The sequence below is a fragment of the Puccinia triticina genome, chromosome 17A (assembly GCF_026914185.1).
Source record: "Puccinia triticina chromosome 17A, complete sequence".
NCBI classification, from domain to species: domain Eukaryota; kingdom Fungi; phylum Basidiomycota; class Pucciniomycetes; order Pucciniales; family Pucciniaceae; genus Puccinia; species Puccinia triticina.
Genome location: NC_070574.1, coordinates 3,598,977 through 3,619,088, shown reverse-complemented (window position 1 = coordinate 3,619,088; position 20,112 = coordinate 3,598,977). Strand labels below are relative to the sequence as shown.

General features: G+C 47.8%; 2 protein-coding genes across 2 annotated transcripts; one reads left to right on the top strand and one right to left on the bottom strand.

Annotated features, from left to right (window-relative positions):
- Positions 1 to 386: 386 nt before the first annotated feature.
- Positions 387 to 1,269, top strand: PtA15_17A335 (uncharacterized protein; the record flags this gene model as incomplete). Its single annotated transcript, XM_053164441.1, has 2 exons — positions 387 to 699; positions 824 to 1,269. The coding sequence occupies 2 exons, from the start codon at positions 387 to 389 to the stop codon at positions 1,267 to 1,269; spliced, it is 759 nt and encodes a 252-aa protein (XP_053028408.1).
- A 1,030-nt stretch (positions 1,270 to 2,299) lies between these two features.
- On the bottom strand, positions 2,300 to 19,776 carry PtA15_17A334 (uncharacterized protein; the record flags this gene model as incomplete). The annotated part of the gene is made up of 8 exons (XM_053164440.1): positions 2,300 to 2,338; positions 2,418 to 2,514; positions 2,577 to 2,791; positions 2,923 to 2,965; positions 3,067 to 3,160; positions 19,350 to 19,472; positions 19,543 to 19,685; positions 19,766 to 19,776. The coding sequence occupies 8 exons, from the start codon at positions 19,774 to 19,776 to the stop codon at positions 2,300 to 2,302; spliced, it is 765 nt and encodes a 254-aa protein (XP_053028407.1).
- Positions 19,777 to 20,112: the final 336 nt, after the last annotated feature.

Here is a 20,112-nt window from a genome sequence, read left to right as displayed (position 1 = left end):
AGCCACCTCCCGGTTCCTCTTCTGCCTCGGAGCTCCTAGCTACCGAACATGCGGCATGGGTCCACCACCGGCTGAATTGACCGTAATTCAATTCCTTTTCCAATTAAACAGATGCATAACTGATTTCTCTCATTCTTTTGGCCCCAGATGTTCGATCACAGTACAAGTTTCAAGATCTTTTACCCGAAATTGAAAACATCTAACAAAGGCTGGTCGATGATCAAATCCGACAAGAAATGATGCTGATGATTATTCGAAACGTTCGCTTCCTTAGTGGCCAATCCAACTAGTCCTACCAACCTCCAGCCATTGCTCACTACAATTGCTCGTAGCCCCAGAATCAGTACAACAACACCCGTCGCAAGCGCCTCCGCATAAAGAGGACAATGGCTAGCTGCATTACCAGGTCCTCGCTCAGAACCTGGAGACCATCAAGGCCTGTTCGTCACACCCTCCCCGATCACGCTCCCCGCGATCGCCAACGCTCGCCCCAGCCCGCCGGCAGTCTGCATCATGAGCGCAGCTCGGCTACGACCCGGCCTGTAGCCTTGGGGCCGAGGAGACCCTCAGCCCAGCCGACCAGCTTGGCTGTCTCGAGGCCTGCGCCGCCCAGCTCGGCCGGTTCCTCGGTGACATCCAGGACTACTGCAACCAGCTCATCGAGCTCTGTGACGGCTGTCTGGCGATCAAGAAGCGCAGGTGCGCACTGTGGACGCTCGTCAAGCTCGCCGCGGACGCCTCGCCCCTGACGCCCTCCTCTCCCCCTCCCACTCCTCTTTCTCCTCCTCCTCCTCATCATCATCCTCGGACGACGGCTTCGAAGCCACAACCAGAAGCCCCACCAAGCCTCATTTCAAGCCCGCACCTGGTGCCCGGCCGACAGGCAGAGACAAGCCGAAGACGCCCCAGAAGCCCAACAAACGGAAGAACGCCCGTTGCCCGCCGCCTTCGCAAAGGGTCGGCCGCGCGCCGTGGGACTCGGACGGACCCCTCCACAAAGCCGACAACAACCCCGCTGTCCGTGCTAGGCCACGCAAGAAGCCTGGACAAGGAGCATCGGGCCAAATGTGCGACCGCAGAGTGATGGGCGCGTTGGCCGGAGGAGCTGCTGGAGGACTGCTCGGAAAGAAGCGGTACTATTGGTGGCGCTATCATGGGCAGCTTACTCGAGGATGCCATGAAGAAGAAGAGCCACGGCCACCATTGGTTGCTCTTCCTTCTTTCCTCTCTCTATGCCATGTCCCTCGGCCTTCCCGCCATGTAAAATGATACAAATACAAAATACCCGAGTTCCTTCCCTTTTTTAAACCCAGCAAACAAATTTTTGTATCAAACCAAACAATATAAGATTGCCAGCTTCAAAATGTATCCTTCTGGTTTAGCCAACCTTCAAAAGATCACTTAAATACATGCCACTGAAAGTAAGATGTTTGTTTGCTCAGTTGGTAGAGGAATGGAATCCAATGTGTAAAGGAAATGATCAGGTTCTTCAACTTGGCTGAGTTCAAGAAAGGTGGGCTGCTTGGCCCTTTGAGGTGGTACAAATGCTGCTTGTATTATTGCAGAATACATATTCAACCAAGGCAGTTGTAGTAAAATACAAGTTTCTTGTGGGTAGGAAGGATTCAAGCTTACCTACACCACGGGTGCAAAAAGATATTCCGAAGCCGGATTGAATCCGGCTTGGAAATATTTTCCAGTTCATTCAGAACGGACGTCGCCAGGAACGAGTCACAGCATCCGCGTTTGTGATATTTTGAGAATATCTCAGAAACCACTCTGAGTGGTTTCTGAAATATTTTGCATAAATTTAGGAAATATTTTCCGGGATATCTCCCCCCAAATATTTTGAAAATATCTCAGAAACCACTCAGAGTGGTTTTTACAATTTTTTTGAAGATATTGATGATGAGAAAACCAAAATTTTTGGGAAAATATCTCGAATCCCACCACATATCCAGGAAAATATTATGTTAATCAAGTTTTATCCTACAAAATAGTCTAATAAACCATTTTTATCATGCAAAATATTCCAATATCCACATTTTGTTGGACAAAATATTCATGAGAACCAAAAATATTGCTCACAATATTTTGGTGCCTCATTTTTCTCGAGTGAAATATTTTCAATAATATTTTCAAAAATACTACACACATCAATCCGGCATCATCCCAACAGGAGGATTATTTTCATTGCAAGCAAAAAGATAGTAAGAACGACAGAAAAGATGTATACTAGAATAAAAGAGGAGATTGGTATATATATATATATCAATCTAGACCGCTATTGATACTAGTATCAGCGTTGGCGACCAACCAGATCTTCCATGGTGTTTGCCTGTGGCATATGAGTCATTCAAAGAAAAACTGTGTTAGCATTCAGTCAAATGCGTTGATCACCAAGATCGAGGACTGACAATCGTTTCGTCTGAGTTCCACTCCTCAAAGCTCTCGAACGCTTTTAAGCCCAGGTACTCCCTAAACTCATTCAACGTGCAAGCTCGCCATACGTCTCTAATAAAACATGAGCAATCAGCAATGGCTCAAGTTACAAACATGGCAGCGAATCAACACACCTGGCCGTCCGCATTCCTTGGCAATCGATCCATCGGAGCACAGCGGGCGAGTGTTGGGCCCCAAAAGCTCCAGCGACATCGTATGTCGCGTCCCTGAGGATCCGAGCTATATCTTCATCTCTGAATTTTCCGGTCGCGGGATCACGCTCATAAGTCCCTTGCTTGACAGTCTCGGCTCCGCCGACAGTGGCAGGGGTGACTTTGTATTTAGAAAGCTAAGGAGAAAGAAATAAATGCATGAGCATCTTTGATTCAGAATTGAATGAGATGGAATGAGATGAAGTATATCGCCTTCCAATTCCTTGGATCTGTGCCTGCCCCGGCGTTCAATTCTTTCATCAAGGACTCCATGGCCCTCATGAATGCGCCCTCGTTGAGATCGTCCCATTCTGTTGAAAGCCAAATATGTGGAGAACAAAACATATGAGCATTGGCACCTGGGTAGCCTCACGCACACCAGAAATGATAAGAAAACGATGACATGACTCACTTCGGCTGGGGAGCCCTTTGGACATTTTCTCCTCGAGCCATTGCTTTGATCAAAAATTTATTGGACGTATGCAAGATGGAGGCAAAAATCAAGCCTGTTAGATTGGAATCAGAGGTGCGGTGTGTGTGTGTGTGTTTGGGGGGGGGGGGGGGGGGGGTGTTTGCAGGCAAGATGGTTGACGTGGAGACAAGAGATGACTTGTGCAAAAAATTTGGAATCTCCGGTTGGTCGGAGTTCGGCGGGTTGCTGCGCAACCCGCTGTCAACGTGCTTTTTTTGGCCAGCCAGTGTCAACTTATTTTTTTGGCCAGACGGAACCCTGCCAGCAGCCTCAACAACTTAAATAAGTGACCTCTGCCACCAAACATTTGACCCAACCCATCCAACGATGGGGGTGATTTCCCGTTGTCTCAACTGGGTCCGTGACGCACCGGTGCCAAAGCCGTGTGTTGCCGTCCGTGCCCGAGCCGGCCAAACAGTAAAAATCACTGTAAATATCTCTGTGAACTTTTGATGGTGAGAGGAAATATTTCCTTGAACTTTGAGAGGAATGAGAATATTTCCTGAGACTTTTTGAAAAAGTTCAAGGAAATATTTTCTTTCCCATAGATATCCCCGGAAATATTTCATTTCAAAAAAAAAAGGGGAGGAAATATTTACAAAGGGGCTGGGAAAATATTATCCCAACATTCTCCATAAATATTTCCAAAAACCAGCAGATTATTTTCGGACCCCATCAGAAAACTTTTAGTGCACCCGTGGTGTAATCTGAGGTAAAATTGGCTTGGGAAGAGGACTAGACAAGATCAATTCACAAATCCTATTGCACAAAGTGTTTGAACTTGCGCCCATCAAATGTGTCGGCGGTGGTTCAACGTTGGAAGGGCCGCAAGTTGATCCATCGAGATAGCCGGGCGCAAGCAAGCTCAGTCGAACGGGGTTCTGATTGATTACAAACTGAGTGGCCGGGGTCCCTTGTGGCGAACGAGCATGCTGTCGGAGGAGATCCCGGTTGCAAAAAGAGGTTTCATCTGCTCACGTTAGGAAATTAGCAAACCCTAGTGAAACAGGAGAGATCAAAGGAAAGACCAGGAATTCTGCTCGGAAATACTCCTTATATTTGATAAAGGAGAACTTGGCAAGGATTGATCTTCGAATATTTCTGGTCTTGGGTCTCTTCAGCGTGATTGACAAACGCTGGACAAGATTTCTGTGGACTTCCTCAATATTGAGCAGGGTCCCGGTTGAATCGTACAAATGTTCTCTGATCTCTTCCAAGAACAGACCGGGTTCCGATTGGACTAGTTTGATTATGAACACGCACTCCTCTCTTGTCAGCGTGGCCGGTCGGCCCTGGGCCTCGTAAGTGTCTGGGTCCTTCACAACACATCGGGTCTCGCAAAAAGCGTGAGCCACCGATTAAAGGACTGGCGGGATATCGATGCGCCGATTAAGTTACGGATTTCTGGCGAACCCCAACCTTGATGGGCCATCCGGACCACGGCAATTTTGGTGGAGGGGGTGTAAGGTCCAAGGACAAAAAACCATTGGATTGGAACTGGTGATGGCTTGGTGGAGGCACTGTCGGAATTGTTGGTGGAACCGGGATGGGATCTTGATGAACGGCCGGGCGGATGATGGGATGGGTGGGATGGATCGGCCTCTCAACCAGTCTCAACCACAGCCTCAGGATATCGCCATCGCTGGATCGATGACGTCACAATCCTGAGGCCCTGAGGCTGTGTGGCAATATCTTCGGCACAAACTTCTGCACAGCAGCTCAAGCGCATAACTTTATGCCGCAAAATTTTTCCTTTGGTCCAAGCATTATTCAAATCACAATATGTACTTCTTTACCGTGCGGCAGTGTGGATCCGACGGGTCGCACTGAATTGGTGAACCCAAAATTGGGGGCACCCCGTCGGACATGGACAAAGGTTTTAATTCCTCGTCCTTCCTATAAGAAACTCAAAAAGAGTGAATGCAAATCTGACGACAAGAGATGCGTCACGGTAGGGTCAGCCTCGTACGGTATTGGATCCACTCTCGGTTGATTGGATTGCACATACCTGACGACAAGAGATGCGTCACGGTAGGGTCAGCCTCGTACGGTATCGGATCCACTCTTGGTGAGGAAAGAGGGAATCTGGTACCGCACAGGTTGAGCTAGACTAAGTACAGGCATAGCCGCAGCATGTATATACAACGTTTTGGATACATGCTTTGGATGAATAAACTTGCTTATGGACTAAGTTTACCACCTTGGCTACCCCGGCCTCTAACACCCCCCCCCCCCCAAGTTGGTAAACTTCACGCCTTCAGACCAAGTGATGCCATTGCCGCGTCCATTTTGTTGGGTCCTAGTTGCTTTGTGAAGATGTCCGCCTGTTGAAGATTGGTGCTTGTCCATGAGATCTTGACTTTGTTTTCTCTGATGAAGTCATTAATGAAATAAAATGCCCGCGTCAGGTACTTTGTTTTCTTCTTTGACACGTTGTCGCCCGCAATTAGGATGGCTGCTTCATTGTCACAGAAAATTTCCATAGGCAGCTGGTGGTCTATTTCATCAAGAAGTATTGAGATTCCGGCCAATTGCTGAGATCCGTCCGATAGGGCCACATACTCCGCCGCACAAGTCGATAGTGCTACCACCGTTTGCCGCTTCGCTCCCCACGCAATGGAGTCCCCCAGGTGCTTGATGACAAAACCAGAAGTAGACCGTTTGTGCTCGCCGCCCCAATTCGCATCCAACCACAAGTCCAGCAATTTTCCACGCCCTTTCAACGTCAACTTCATCGATTTAGTACTTTTTAAATACCCAATAAGAAAATCTAGCGCTTCCCAGTGTTGCTGAGATGGATTTTCACTGTACCTCGCTAGCAGATTTACTCCGTACGAGATATCTGGTCTTGTGCCCGATGCTAAGTACATTAATGAACCAATGATGGACCGGTATTTAGTTTGGTCAACCGGCTCACCAGAATGGATTTCTAACGCCTTGTCTGGGAGAGTACTTCGTTGCGTGAAAAATGGTCTTGCGTAGTCGGTCACTATTTGATTCGCTAGCTTTTCCTGGTTGAGTTCTACCACGTCCGCTTTCAGCTTTATGTTTATCCCCACCAGCTTTGCCACTTTATCTGACCATTTGATCTTCATGTCCTTTTCCATTGCCGTCCTCAGCTCGCCCATTAGACCTTCATCCAACGCTACCGCAAATCCATCGTCCACGTGTAACCATATGATGATGAAACCCGTTCCCCGCCTGTAGATGTATAGTGACTGTTCTAGTTCCGACGCAGTAAAACCAATATCTTCCATTTTTGACTTGAAAAACTTCCACCATCAACATGCGGCTTGTTTTGTGCCGTACATTGTCTTATTCAGCTTCATAATTTTCCCTTTCAATTCCGGTCTGATTTCCGTTGGAGGTTGAACATAGACCTCCTCTTCTATTGGACTGTAGAGGTATGCCGAACTTACATTGAAGGTTGCAATCGGGTAATGAAACTTGATGGCTAGTGATATCAATAGTCGAAGCGTGAATAGGGAGGCGGTTGGTGCGTACGTCTCGTTGCAATCTTGTCCCATTACTTGATTGAACCCTTTCGCGACATACCTGGCGCGGAAGATTTCTGGGTCCCCTGGCACAATTCCATCCTTTATCGCAAAGACCCAGCGGCATCCCAGCGCTTTGGCCCCGGGAAAAGGATCCACTGGTGTCCATACACCTACTCCTAGCTCAACAAATTTATCGATCTCGTAATTCGCCGCTGCTCGCCACACTACTTCTTTGGCAGACTTGAGGGCTGACTTGATGTTCATCGGGATCCGTCGGTCCTTGTTGACTGGAAGGTTTGCTATTGCTTTCTCTTCTGCCTTTGCAATTTGATCAGTGGTCTCTTCCCCAAGCTTCAGTGCAATTTGATTTATGATGAAATCGATGTCGGACTTCTTTGGTTCCTTCTTCTTCACCGGTAGGTTTTGGAATTCCGGAAATATCACTGATGTTGAGTGGAGGATTCTGCCGTTTTGGTTGGAGTGTATTAGCCAGCCTGCTCCGGCTGCCGGATACCCAATGAGTTTTCCTGAGATTGCTCTTTTGGACAGCTTATCCCGTTTTTCCTTGGGCACATGGACTATTGCTTTGGCCCCAAACGGGTATAGGACGTTTGGATCGGTGTTGATATCATATAGCTTGTTCAGAGGACAAGTATCTATTTTCTTGTTGGGGATTCGGTTGTGGATATGAGCGGCCATGCGGTAGGCATAACTCCAGTAGGGTTGGGGCATCTTCGACTTGTGGAGCATTGTCCTGGCCATGTCGCCTAGAGTTTGGTTGACCCTCTCTGCCTCGCCGTTTTGTTCAGGACTGTAGGGTGGTACCGGGGCCAGCGTGACTCCAATCGGCACCAGGAGTTTCTTCAGGGAAGCAGTGTATTCAGGCGCGTTGTCGCAGCGTATGGCCTTCGGATATCTGCCCAGCGTAGTTTTCATGTGGTTCAACCACGACATGATTTTTCCAGGGACCTCGCTTCGTTCCGTCATTACATTGCACCAGATGTAGGTAGTTGCGTGATCTCTGAGCGTAATGACGTATCTTTTGCCAGACATATCATAAGAAAACGGGCCAGCAACATCCAAGACGAGCATTTTGAGTGGTTTGTCTCGAGGTATGAGAGAGTTCCCTCCAGGTGACTTCTTATCCACGCTTTTTGATTTCGCGCATTGGGTGCAGAAGAAAGAATCCCAAGACTTTCCTTCACTCTCATTGGGATAATGTTGTTTCAGGTATTTTCGCACAACTTCTTTGGAAACGTGTCCAAGGCGCCGGTGCCACAGAAAAGGGTCAAACAAAGGCTTTTGCGTTATCTTATTCAAGTTTAACAAGTCATGTAGATTACTTAGATACCAGCAGTAATTTCGGTACAATGTGTTAAAAACTATAAGGGTGGGACTAGTTAACGTTGCTTCTCGTCCTTGAAATCTAAGCCTCCATCCTACACTAGTCAACCAACCGACCGAAAGGATTATTCCATCAACACCTGGGCAATAAAACACATCTTCAACTGTCACATTCCCCTGCTTCGTCGGGATTGTGATCATTCCCTTGAGCCTGACATCAACGGAACAATCAGCTACTGCAAGGAGGATCTTCTTTGGTGTTTCCAGTTCTTCTGTCGATGTGTAGAGATTGAGCGAGCCACTCACATGAGTAGTAGCCCCGGAGTCGAGTAAGATCTTCCCGTCACTGACTTCTGGCACATCAAGCTGTCGGAGGCGGTTATTTTGGTTTATCGGTTGATCCGGTGGGGCCTGGTTCGACGGTGATTGACCTACATTGGTCGGGCCGATAAGTCCAGCATTAACATCATCCCAGAAGATCTTGCAGTTATTGTGCCAGTGTCCGTTCTGCTTGCATTAGTGACACTGGGGTCCCCAAGTCGACGTGAGGTAACTGTTTAGCGGGTACCCGTGGTACACTGCTGCCTTTTCTATAGAGAGGGAGGTCTTTTGCGGGGGTGATTGTACCGGCATAGGGGAAGCTTGCTGGGGAGGTCCGTTTGGCGTGTGTTGACGGCGGTGTGGAGGTGCGTACCGGTTTGCCGTCGATCTTAGCGCTTGAATCGCATTGACATCCATCAGGACGTAAGAATCTTCAGCGGTTACCACAGCTTTCCCTTGATATTTCCCGGACGCTGCTTGGATAACGATGATAACGTCGCTAACTGTCGTTTTGTTGGAGCCTTCAAGTTTCTGGCTCACTTTGAACTCAAACGTCTTCGTGTCGACGCCGCTAGGTGCCGCAAAACTATACTGGAGTAATAGACCACCGACTTCTTCAAGTGTTAGCTTGAGTTGAGTGATCTCAGCCCACACTTTGCTCCATTTTGCGAGTGTGAGGTCGGAGCTGGGCAATCAATTGCTAATCAGCTCGGCAAACTGTTTGATTATAGCCAGTTTGTGTTGTCTATCTGATCAATCACACTGTTCTTTAAGGAGTGTGAAGATCTTCCACGGATCGTCGGAGTTGGTTCCATCGACAATGTCCAAGAGAGAGGTCTTGATTGTTGATTGTAACAGACAAGCAATTGCCGCTTGATCTTTGGCAGATCGCTTGAAGTTGACTTCAAGTAGCGTGAAATTTTCGGCACTTTTGAATACATATTTCAGCGTGCGGTTGATTTCTCGGTCCCATGCCTTGAAGTTAGCCTTGCCTTTCTCGAGCCTGGTCTTCTTTGGGTTGTGCATGTGATGCAACTCTAGCGGTTTCTTGTGGAAACTGATGATTATCGTGTTTCCACTGTCGGCTTGGGCAGGAGGGAGTTGATGTGGTGCTGGGTTGGCGGCAATAATGCGCTCCAGACGATCGATTTCCGATTTTATATGGAAGAAATCTTCCGCAGATGGTGTGTTCGCCATTTGTGTATTGAGGGAGGTGGATTGATGTGGTGTTTCAAAACTCTGGTAGGATTTTCTTTGACGTTCTTCAATTTTTTGGATCGCTTCTTTTCTTTCTTCTTCTTCTTTTTCTCTTTCTTTTTTTTTGTTTTTCTTCTGTTTCTTTGTACGCTCTATCTTTGATTTCTTGAAGCTTTTGCTTTCCTCCTCAACCAACCATAAAATGATGGTCTCCCAAAAAAATGGACGCAAATACCTCCGATTAGCAGAACCGGCTTTTAACCTATAAGACACTCAAAAAGAGTGAATGCAAATCTGACAACAAGAGATGTGTCACGGTAGGGTCAGCCTTGTACGGTATTGGATCCACTCTTGGTTGATTGGATTGCACATACCTGACAACAAGAGATGCGTCACGGTAGGGTCAGCCTCGTACGGTATTGGATCCACTCTTGGTGAGGAAAGAGGGAATCCGTTACCGCACGGGTTGAGCTAGACTAAGTACAGGCGTAGCCGCAGCATGTATATACAACGTTTTGGATACATGCTTTGGATGAATAAACTTGCTTATGGACTAAGTTTACCACCTTGGCTACCCTGGCCTCTAACACTTCCGATGGGAAATCTTGGGTGGATTCCACGCTAGCACATGGAATCTTGGTAGAGTCCTTGAGTGCACTTTTGTGGGCTCGTGGAAACCACACATTCCAATTAATTGGTCTCTCTGTGGTTTCCACGGTTCACTGACCCTCACCCCGCAGATCAAGCCACCACCCCTGGAGATTGGAAACAACCTACCCAATAGCCTGCTTAAATGAAATACACAGGCTATGGGAGGTCTCCAGAGCTGCCCCTTGCTGCCCCTCGCCCGCCCTCTCCATATACATGACTAAGCAAGCTCCGAGCTCAGAACCAAGGTTCCATCGGCTTCCATGACTGCGTGGACCGCTGGGCCTCGAAGCACTCCGCCCCCCCTATGTGCATACATGCACATAGATATGTGCATACATGCACATAGATACACAGTATGTATACGTTTTAGGCTGCCGGCCACATCCCACATTGCCCATCATCTCCGGCCTCAAGTGGTCATTCAACATCACCCCTCCTCTCCGGCCTCAACCGGCCGTTCAACATCACCCAAAGACTACATAGGTTAGCTCTCCGCGGGATTCCAATCAAGAGGTGGAATCAAAGCTAAAGCTCATTGTTTGTCTTTGTCTTGTCAATGGCCAGGGGCGGGAGGATAGGGGATCAATCCAAGTTGGCTGACGCTTTTGTCTATCTTCATCTTCACGAGGCCATTGATGACCAGGGCAAAAGGATTGGTGGTGGATCTAATGAGGCTGATCCAAGTCAACTAGCAGTTTTCCGAGCCAAGGAAACTACCTCACGGACGGGTGAGGATGGATCACCTTAGGCCAGCACCACTGGCATTCCCCGACCAAGCTTCTATGGGCTCAGGCTGCTGTTACCTCCTTGGTAAGAATTGTCGCTACCTTCACAAGATTCCTCTCCATTCAGCCGTTGTTCAGAGCCTGTGCGTACAAGGAAAAATCTTATGTGCTAGATTCCTTCCCCTCAATCTTTTGTTGATCTCATTTGTAGCTTTTATGAGTGCTTTTTGTTCAATTTAATTTAACAGTTTTCAACTGCTGTAAACATAACTTCATGTGCTTGGGCTAAGCTTTATTTGGGAGTTGTGGCTTAACAGGATTTGGGGAAACCTGGTGTTAGTAGTAGAAGGTTTCATTGTAGGTCCTCTACTACTTGATGGTCTCCATCAAATAAACCTGATGTTCTCAGCCCTGAGAAATGTCTGATTTGGGAGTTGTGGCCTTGGTAAGATCTGACAAAAGGATTTAGCAGGATTTGGGAAATATGAACTTGATTTTAAATTGTTTATTACTTGAATGTCTGAGAAAATAAAATAACAGCATCAAGTGATCCTCACTGGAAACAAGCAGTTAAATTTCTACCTTTGGGGCATGTGTAATCAAGGAGTTGTGGTCTTGACAAGAGTTGAGGAAAAATCAAGTTACAGGAAAATTTGATTCTATTCTAAGTGTTGTTTGTCTCCATCCCCGAGAGCCAGCTTGACGCTGAGACCGTTGTTGAAAACTCGCTTGAATTTATGTGGGCCTTCAAATTTTTCCTTCAGTTTGTCTACCCCTGATTGGTGGCGCTCTCTCCAGTTGGCGGAATCAAGGAGAGCTGGTTCACCTACTGCAAGGGAAGGTACTGGAGATCAATGTTTTTTGTGTTGAGTTGTTTGTTTGACGCGGCTAGACCAAAGTTTGTCCCGTGCGTCCGCCCACGTGTGTTCTCTGACCTTGATCCACTTGTCTAGGGATGGAATTATAAGATCGGAGTCTTCTGATGTCAACGCGGATGTTGGGAATCCCGCTGGTTTCAAGCCAAACAAAATCTCAAAAGGGCTGAATCCTGTTGCCACATTGATCGCTGAGTTGATGGAAAACTCAACCGCTGGAAGCGCTTCTAGCCATTTGCTCTGTTGCTTTGCGGTGAATGTTGTAGTGGTGAATACAGCGCGGGCGTCAAGTTGTCCAACGGGGGTTTCTGGTTGCGCAGTGCTGCGGAGCACAAGGGCCAGAGCAGACTTTCTCAGTCCAGGCGGTCCGGCCGGTGATTGGGGGAAGCCATGGCAGCCGGAGCGGGTCACGTCAGTGGGCGTGGCTGGGGCCGAGGCGGCAAGTGGGATCTCAACACCGGAGGCTAGACAGGAGCGTGGATGGTGGATGATCAAAGGGCCGGCGGCTGTCTATGGCGAGCGGCGGAGGCGCATATGACAACGTGGGAGCGGAGGCAGGCGGCGTGCGTGGGATGGGAGGAGGAGTTTCTATTGTTATTTGTTATTCTATTTCTATAGGGGTATGACATGCCGCGGAGTTTACTGGGTTCTACTTTCTACGGCGGAGAGGGGTCTACATATACAGTCATGTTTTCCTTCTTCCCTCATCACAGTAAAATCTTATGATCTGATCATCTTATCATATTATTATTGGATCATCTTAGGATGTTGTGGTTCATCTTACACTTCCATGGGTTATTATTCTGATCATGGATTCACTTTGCTGTACGGTTTCTATGGCTATCTCTCTTTTATGGCTTTACTACGGTGTTTGCGGTGTTTTGTGGTGGTTTACTCCATGTTGCGGCGGATTCTTATGGTTTATTTTCACTCTTATTGCGTTATGGATTGCTTGATCTACTTCTGTGGAGTTTCTGATGCGCTTTACGCTACCGAGTTCAGATGTTCCCTTGACTACCCGGGATTTATCTTGCATAGAAGTAGTGCCGCGGTCATTTTTATACCAGAGCGCCACCTTCTTCTACCACAGCGTATCATCCAGAGTTCCTCGATATCACCACTCGTTGACTGCTGCGTACTTACGCAGTTGGGCCCTTTCAGTTCTGAAGACAAATATTCAGATGGGGAGGGTGCTGGCTCGCGCCAAAGCCCACAAGGCAACATGGACGTCATGGAGCCCAGTACCACGGTCACCTCCAGCAGTGACTATCAAGCCGTCGCCAATCCCGGTTCAGTCCTCCACGAGTGGAGCTACATCAGTGAAGAAGACATTGGATGGTAAACTTCGACGATCACCCAAGCCCCAGGCGCTATGTCTGGTGCCCCACCACCATCCCCATTCTTCCTTCCTCTCTTTACTCGCCCTCTCCATTACTTCTCGCGTTTCCATATTGGCCCCAATTCTTTTCTCGGCTCTGTTTCTTTTGTCTCTTGTCATCGCTTTTTGTAGAGGGGGAGACTGTGAAGCCCCGCACGTCTTGCGGGGTTCACAAGGCCACACGGGCCATGTCACATAAGAGTGACTAGTACTCAGAACTCTCCCCGCGTCCCGCTTAGCTTGGCAGAGATCCCCGACCACATTTCTCTCTGCCATGGCTAGGTAAGTTTCTTCCTTTCATTCCTTGATTCATAGCTTGTAGATAGAATAACTGAGAGATCCCCGACCACATTTCTCTCTGCCATGGCTAGCCCAGTAATTCAGCCCCTGCGGACGTTTGTTCTAGAACACTAGAGCCTAGAGCTCCGCTCCCTTCCGTGCCACCGCCATCAACAGTGGAGAGCTCACATTGAGCTCTTACACTCAACCACCCTCTTCACCCACAAAAAAGTCAGATATACCTCTACTTCAAATACCATAACATTGAGAAGGCAAGAGTCGTAGAGATTGTCGATTTGCACCCGGGTACCGTTTTGTATCCGGGTACCCCCTGCCCTTTTTCCCTGAAATGAGACACCTGCACCCGCAGAGCGGGTATGGCCAATACCCGCTCAGGTAGAGCGGGTATGGCCAATACCCGCTCAGGTATTTCCGGGTACCCCCCGCATAAACCGGGAGGGATCCTTCCCGGTCAACAACTTCATACAATAGTCAACCGGGAGGCATGCCTCCTGGTTGACTGATACATAGAACAGTCATCCACGAGGGATCCCTCCCGGTCGACTGCTCCATACAACAGTTTTCTGGGAGGGATCCCTCCCGGTCAACTATTCCCTATATCAGTCAAACAGGAGGGATCCCCCTCGGTTGACTGATACATAGAACAGTTGACCGGGAGGGATCTCTTCTCTGATGGTGGCAAGAGGTGCCTGTGCACGCATTGATGTGTTAATGTTTGGATTCTTGGTAGGGGCATGTTTTGGGATTGTAAGCTGAGATGTGTCTGATTTGTTTGAGAGAGCTGCTGGTTTGGAATGGTTACTGTTTGTTGGAGTCTTGGTATTCTTTTCCAACAAGTCGGCTGGCCGACCACAGGCACCTTTTTTGGCTTGTTTCTTGGGGGGCTTGCTTGAAGTTGCTCCAGTGGATGTTTGAGGTGATGTGGAGCTTGGTTTGATTGATTCAATTTTGATGGCTTCATTGTCCGGAATAGAGATGTCACTGGGTACCTGTCGGCGGGTACCCGGCACCCGTGGGCGGGTACCCGCCTTCAGTGACGGGTACCCGCCGACGGGTTCCTCAATCCTGGGTTTTTAAGGCGGGTACCCGGGTACCCACACAGGTAACCGCCCAAAATTCGCCCTCGATGACCGGACAGAGGGGACTGCAGCCCAATCACCGGTCTGGCGGTTGGTGGGCTGTCCAGTCCTCGAGGGGACTGCAGCTTGATTACTGGTCGGTCCGGTCATTGAGGGGACACAGCCCTCTCAATGACCTGTCTGTCCGGTCATCAAGACTGCAGCCCTCTTGATAACCAGTCTGTCCGGTCATCAAGGGGACTGCAGCCCTCTCGATGACCGGTCTGTCCGGTCATCAAGGGGACTGCAGCCCTCTCGGTGACCGGTCTGTCCGGTTATCAAGGGGACTGCAACCCTCTTGGTGACCGGTCTGTCTGGTCATCGAGGGGACAGAGCCCTCTCAATGACCGTTCTGTCCGGTCATCAAGAGGGATGGCTGCAGGTACCCGCGGGTACCTGCCTTTCGCACCCGGGTACCCGTCAACGGGTGCCGGGTGCGGGTGCGGGTGTCCAGAATCCTGGAAATTTGAGGCAGGTACCCGGGTGCAAAGTGACATCTCTAGTCCGGAATCTTGCCTGTTTCCTCCCAGGCTTTGCAAGAGCTTCAGTCAAAAGACAAGGCAACATCCGGATGGGGAGGGCAATCTGGGAAAACTTGAACTCACTGTGTTTTGTGCTGGTAATGGAATTAGCAAGGACATCAACTAGGTGTTTCCAACTGCGGGGGAGCTTTAGATTTCTCAGCCCTTTGGCTGCTTGCTCAGCAGCTTGGATTGTTTTTCCAAATTCCTCCGCTTTAATTTGCTGGATTTCATTATTGAGGATTGGTTTGGTAGCATTTAATGGAAGAGGGCCGCCGGGATCACTTTTGCTAATTGAAAACTCCTCAAAAGTAGGTGCTGGTAACATCTTGGCTGGAAAGTTTGCTTCAAGCGCCTGCTGACCTAGAGGGATATGGATAAAGTGAGAAACAGCCTGGCGGGTGATCATGAGGATAAGTCTATCAACTTACTTGGTGGTGGAGTAGGAGCATCTGATGGGAGGGGTGGTTGCAGAGATGTTGATTCCTGAGGAAGCTGAGGGGCAATACTGGACTCTGGCTCTGCCATGTTAATATGAATTGAGAGCAGTAGTTATTTCACCAATGGTTTTTGAGGATGTGGGGGGGTCACAAAAAGAAATGATGCAATAATGGGGGAGGAATGAGGTGAAAGTGCAGAGGAGGAGGAGCCACTTATATATTGAGGATTTCATTCCAGAATGATCCCCTTGTGTGAAAATTTTTCACTCAGCCTTTGTCCACCCACAATCCACCTTTGTAATTAGATTTGCTGACGGATCTATTTGGTATAACCAAAACTAGACTAAGCATAGTTTTAACTTAGCCAATAGAGTCCTCAGGCTGTAATGTGTAAAGTTTGTGATGTGTGAATTCATGGTTTTGGTAGGAGACCTTTTGCAGTCAACAATCATGCGCATGATGAAGTGATCAGCACAGCTGTAATGTGGGAATAACTTCATTAGACCGTTACTCAGATTATCCATGGAACTGCCCAGATCTGGAGCAATGGTCTTAATAACAGGATGATGGGCAACTGGCAGAGAAATCTGCATAAATCAGGTGAGGTCGCATGCACAAGTGAACTTCAAGGATTTCTGAAGTTGGTGCAAACTCATGTACGCGCGTACATTAGAGTGGACATCAGACTCACTTTTGGTCCCGCAGTTGTACCGAATTGACTGAGTATATATCAGGTTATCTCAAATCATGATAGCTTCTGGCAGGATGAGCCCCCCCCCTATGTACGCGCGTACATGAGAGGGACATCTCAACATTAATCAATGCCGTATATTTTTCATGTGTAACTGACAAACAGCTGGCCCCATTAATTCAAAATACTTAGTTACCATGTAATCTCGAAAACAATACAGCAGCTTGAGCATCCCTCAATGATAAGCGTTTCAACAGGCAAATTGATATGGAAATGGGTGAGATGATAGAATAAAGCTAATCAACATTCATTCTCCCTCCGCCAGCCGTGGCCAAACCTTCTCCGGGAGCTAAACTTGGACCAACACTTCCAGATTCATCTTCTAACCTCCGTTTGTTGTTGTTACGAGTTGGGAGTTGAGAAGCAGATTGTGGACCAGTGGATGTGGCGGTGGTGAAACAGTATGTTTGGAGATTTTTGGTAATCTCTGGCAGCCCCATTTTTTCAACCTTTGAGATGGTTTGTTGCTCGAAAGGACTCAGGAGTTGCCACCAAGCATTGGCATAGCAATCACACGGCAAATCTTGTGGGACCCCCTTGACGCCTTTGAAATTCTTGATTTGAGTTTTGGAGCGGCCATAACTTTCTGATTAGTGGCAATAGTCTTGTGGTGATCTGTCTGTGCCTGTACCATTTTGTCAAGACAGTGAACAACGGAGGTGAGATGGCTGCTATGCCAATTCGGGGAAACGGTTAACGGTAACGTGTTCTGATTGCCATTTTCAATATTGGAGCCACAGTCCTTGTTTTAAATAACGTGCGCCAGTAGTATATTCTCTTTTAGGACTTGACCAAGCATTTTGCACGTGTTCTCTCTTATCTTTAACACACGGAAATATATATATATACATATTTTGTCAGAATGAGTTACAGATAGAAAGGAGAAGTAGAAAGGATGTACGGACTTTCTTCCTCCATCGTTGGTATTGTGCCCTTGTGGCTTTTTGATCCTTCAATTTCTTGTAATCGTCACCGCTTATGTTTCTCAACTCGCCAATTTCGCGGCACTTAGTATGGAACCATCATTGGATTATTTCTTGGGCCTGTGAAGCCTGCTGATTGGTTAAGGGCATTGATCAACGGATCCACTCAATAGATTTGGTTGCCAAAACCTCGACCACAGTGGAGTTCCAAGGCAAATCGGCACCAAGATGGGTATCCCAGTTGAAAGTGAGTCTTGAGATACCGGCCAACGCAAGAGTCCTCTCCACATCGGCCTTGGTTTGAGAGCTGATGGCGAGGCCCTAATGTTGGCCTTTCGAGACAGCAGGAGTAAAGGGTGGCGACTTGATGTTCTTCCGTATTTCTTTCTCTGCCTGAGAGACAAAGTATTCTATCTCTGTCGGAGTCTTAGCCTTCAACGTGAGGCGTAATAGCTTGAGTTGCTTCTTGATTTCAGCCGTTCTTCTTTCCACCCAGTATTGGGCCTTGATTTCTTCAGCATTTGGAGAAGCTGGGTAATCGTGAGGCTGAGTTGGATGACCAAGAAAAAACTTGACAAAGGTTTGGATACTCCGAGAGATCTTATCGCAATGTTCGGCCAGAGCCTGTTTTCCCGCAATTCCTCTTATCCGTTTTTCAGCTTGATTATGGTCCTCATCAACCTCCGCCTCCTCCCTCGCGCGCCAGGCATTTTCAACCACAAACTTTGGTTCTAGTCAAGACTTTTCAAGCAAAGCTGATGGCTGGTTCAGTTGTGTTGAAGGAATTGCTCCTACGGATTCAAAACATCTCTCAGCAAGAAAATACATGCAGCAAAAAGTTTCTACTCACCATCAGGACCGGTTTCCATTGCAGAACTGTTTCCCACTGATTGGGCTTTTGGAAGAAATCCATCTACGACCGCCAAAATCCAACTTTCATCTGGATCCACAGAAGAAGATGTATCTCCCTGGTTTCCATTCCCAGATAAGCTCTGTTCATCTTGTGCCAAAGGCATGGGGACAGATTGGATTCAAGAAGCTTAGTAGATTTTATGGGTCAAAAAGCAGATGATAGACAGGTTGCAGTATACAATCGGGTGCGTGAGTTTTACAAGACTTATTTTACAAGGCATAACCCTTGTAAAAGTGGTCCTTTGTAATTTTATTACATGCACAGGACAAAACATATTTTTCCAAGGGATTTGGACTTTTCTTAGCCCATGTAAATAATTCATTGTGAAACATGCGGTGGAAAAATACTGTGTACAGGGGTATTGCGTATTATTACAAAGTATGTTTTACAAACTTTGTAATAACACCTATGTATTTTCAATATTTGAACTTGAAACTGTATTTTTACGCGGTACAGAATACAAGGCTTGTTTGATTCCGCTGGAAAAATTTATCACCGCAAGGTCAAACAACAATTTTACATGCCTCAACGCCTTGGTTCCGTAGGATGCCCCCCTATTTGTAAGTTTGTTGTTTGGAGTCCCGCCCCCCTCACCGTTCCCTCCATCCGCTAATTTTCTCTCAGCACATTCTGCTTTAGCCGATCTCCGTGAGCTGGTGAGATTACATTGAACACGTCAGCCAGAAGCCATGACCTTGAGGATTTATCCCATCCCTCTCCCATACACCCCAATAACGAGCCAATCAATGGCTAAAAAATTTCTTTGCCGCTACCGGAAACAAAGAGACTCGTTCACCTCCGAAACCACTGCTCTCAAACAGGTCCAAGTCTACGTTGACAGTGTCAGGTGACCGAGGTCAGTCTCTTGGCTCCAGGTACCTACGCCCCCTCTGATATTGGGCCTGATACCTTGTTGTCGTGTTCTGATTTTTTCTTGGCTATGTATTTGTGTAGGCCGGCGGACAAACACTGGTGTGGCTGGACCATCCCGAGGCCACTCCTTCTACCCCCAAGCTCGCCAAACCCTCACTCGTCACCGCACAAAAACCGCTGACAGGTTGGAGCAGCCGAGGACGCCAATTAGAGGAGACTGACCTCAAAGATCAGCTTGACCAAATTAGAGGAGACTGACCTCAAAGATCAGCTCAACCAGCTGTTCTTTATCTCTACACCTTCTGAGCAGCTTCATGTAGACATTCAGATCTTCAAACAGCCAGGCATCATCGTTATCAGGACCTTCATCCAACGCTGGGTCATCCAGTCCGTCACGGTAGGTCTTGTATTGTTCATAGGCTTGAGAGGCTTGTTGGATACGTTGGTAGGCTGCCTTGTTGAGCTTAGGGCCCTTGGGGGATCTCAAGATGACCGCCATCAGATTGACATTTTCACTTTCTAAGGACAGCGAAGATGGGAGAAGTGAGTACAAGCAAGATGATCAGCGCGCGGAAGATTGGCTACTGACTGGCATCCTCTTCGCAAAGTTCCTGGATCTCTCGAGGCGCTTCAACAAACTTCTTGATTTGTTCACAAAGCCTATCATCAGCAATCTTCACTGCGACCTTCTTGGCATCTTCCTTGAATTCTTGAATCTCCTCGTACAGGCCACTGCGTGTTTCGAGTATCTCAGTGACATACTCAAAAGAAAGGAAAAATGTGTGTATTTTTTTTGGAGATAATCAACTGACAATGAGAACATCCGCTGGATGTTCTCATTGTCAGTTGAGCAAAGTGTTGGGACAGCGGTTCATGATCAGAGATGACCCCCGTTTGTAAGCGAGGAGACTTGGATACATCGGGCGAGTTGAGGATCAAAATGAAAGTCTTGAAGACTGCAAAGACTCCCATCTCCCGGCTATGGAAGCCGCCTCGGATCTCCTTTCTGGCTAAATGGCTCCTGCCACCTGTTCCTTGTCTGTTCCTTGTCTGTTGACCGCTCTTGGTCCTCTCCTGTTTGGGTGCTGCTCTTCGCCTTGTACATATTTCATTCTCTTAACCACCGCTCTCAGCCTATATATATATAGGCTGAGAGCGG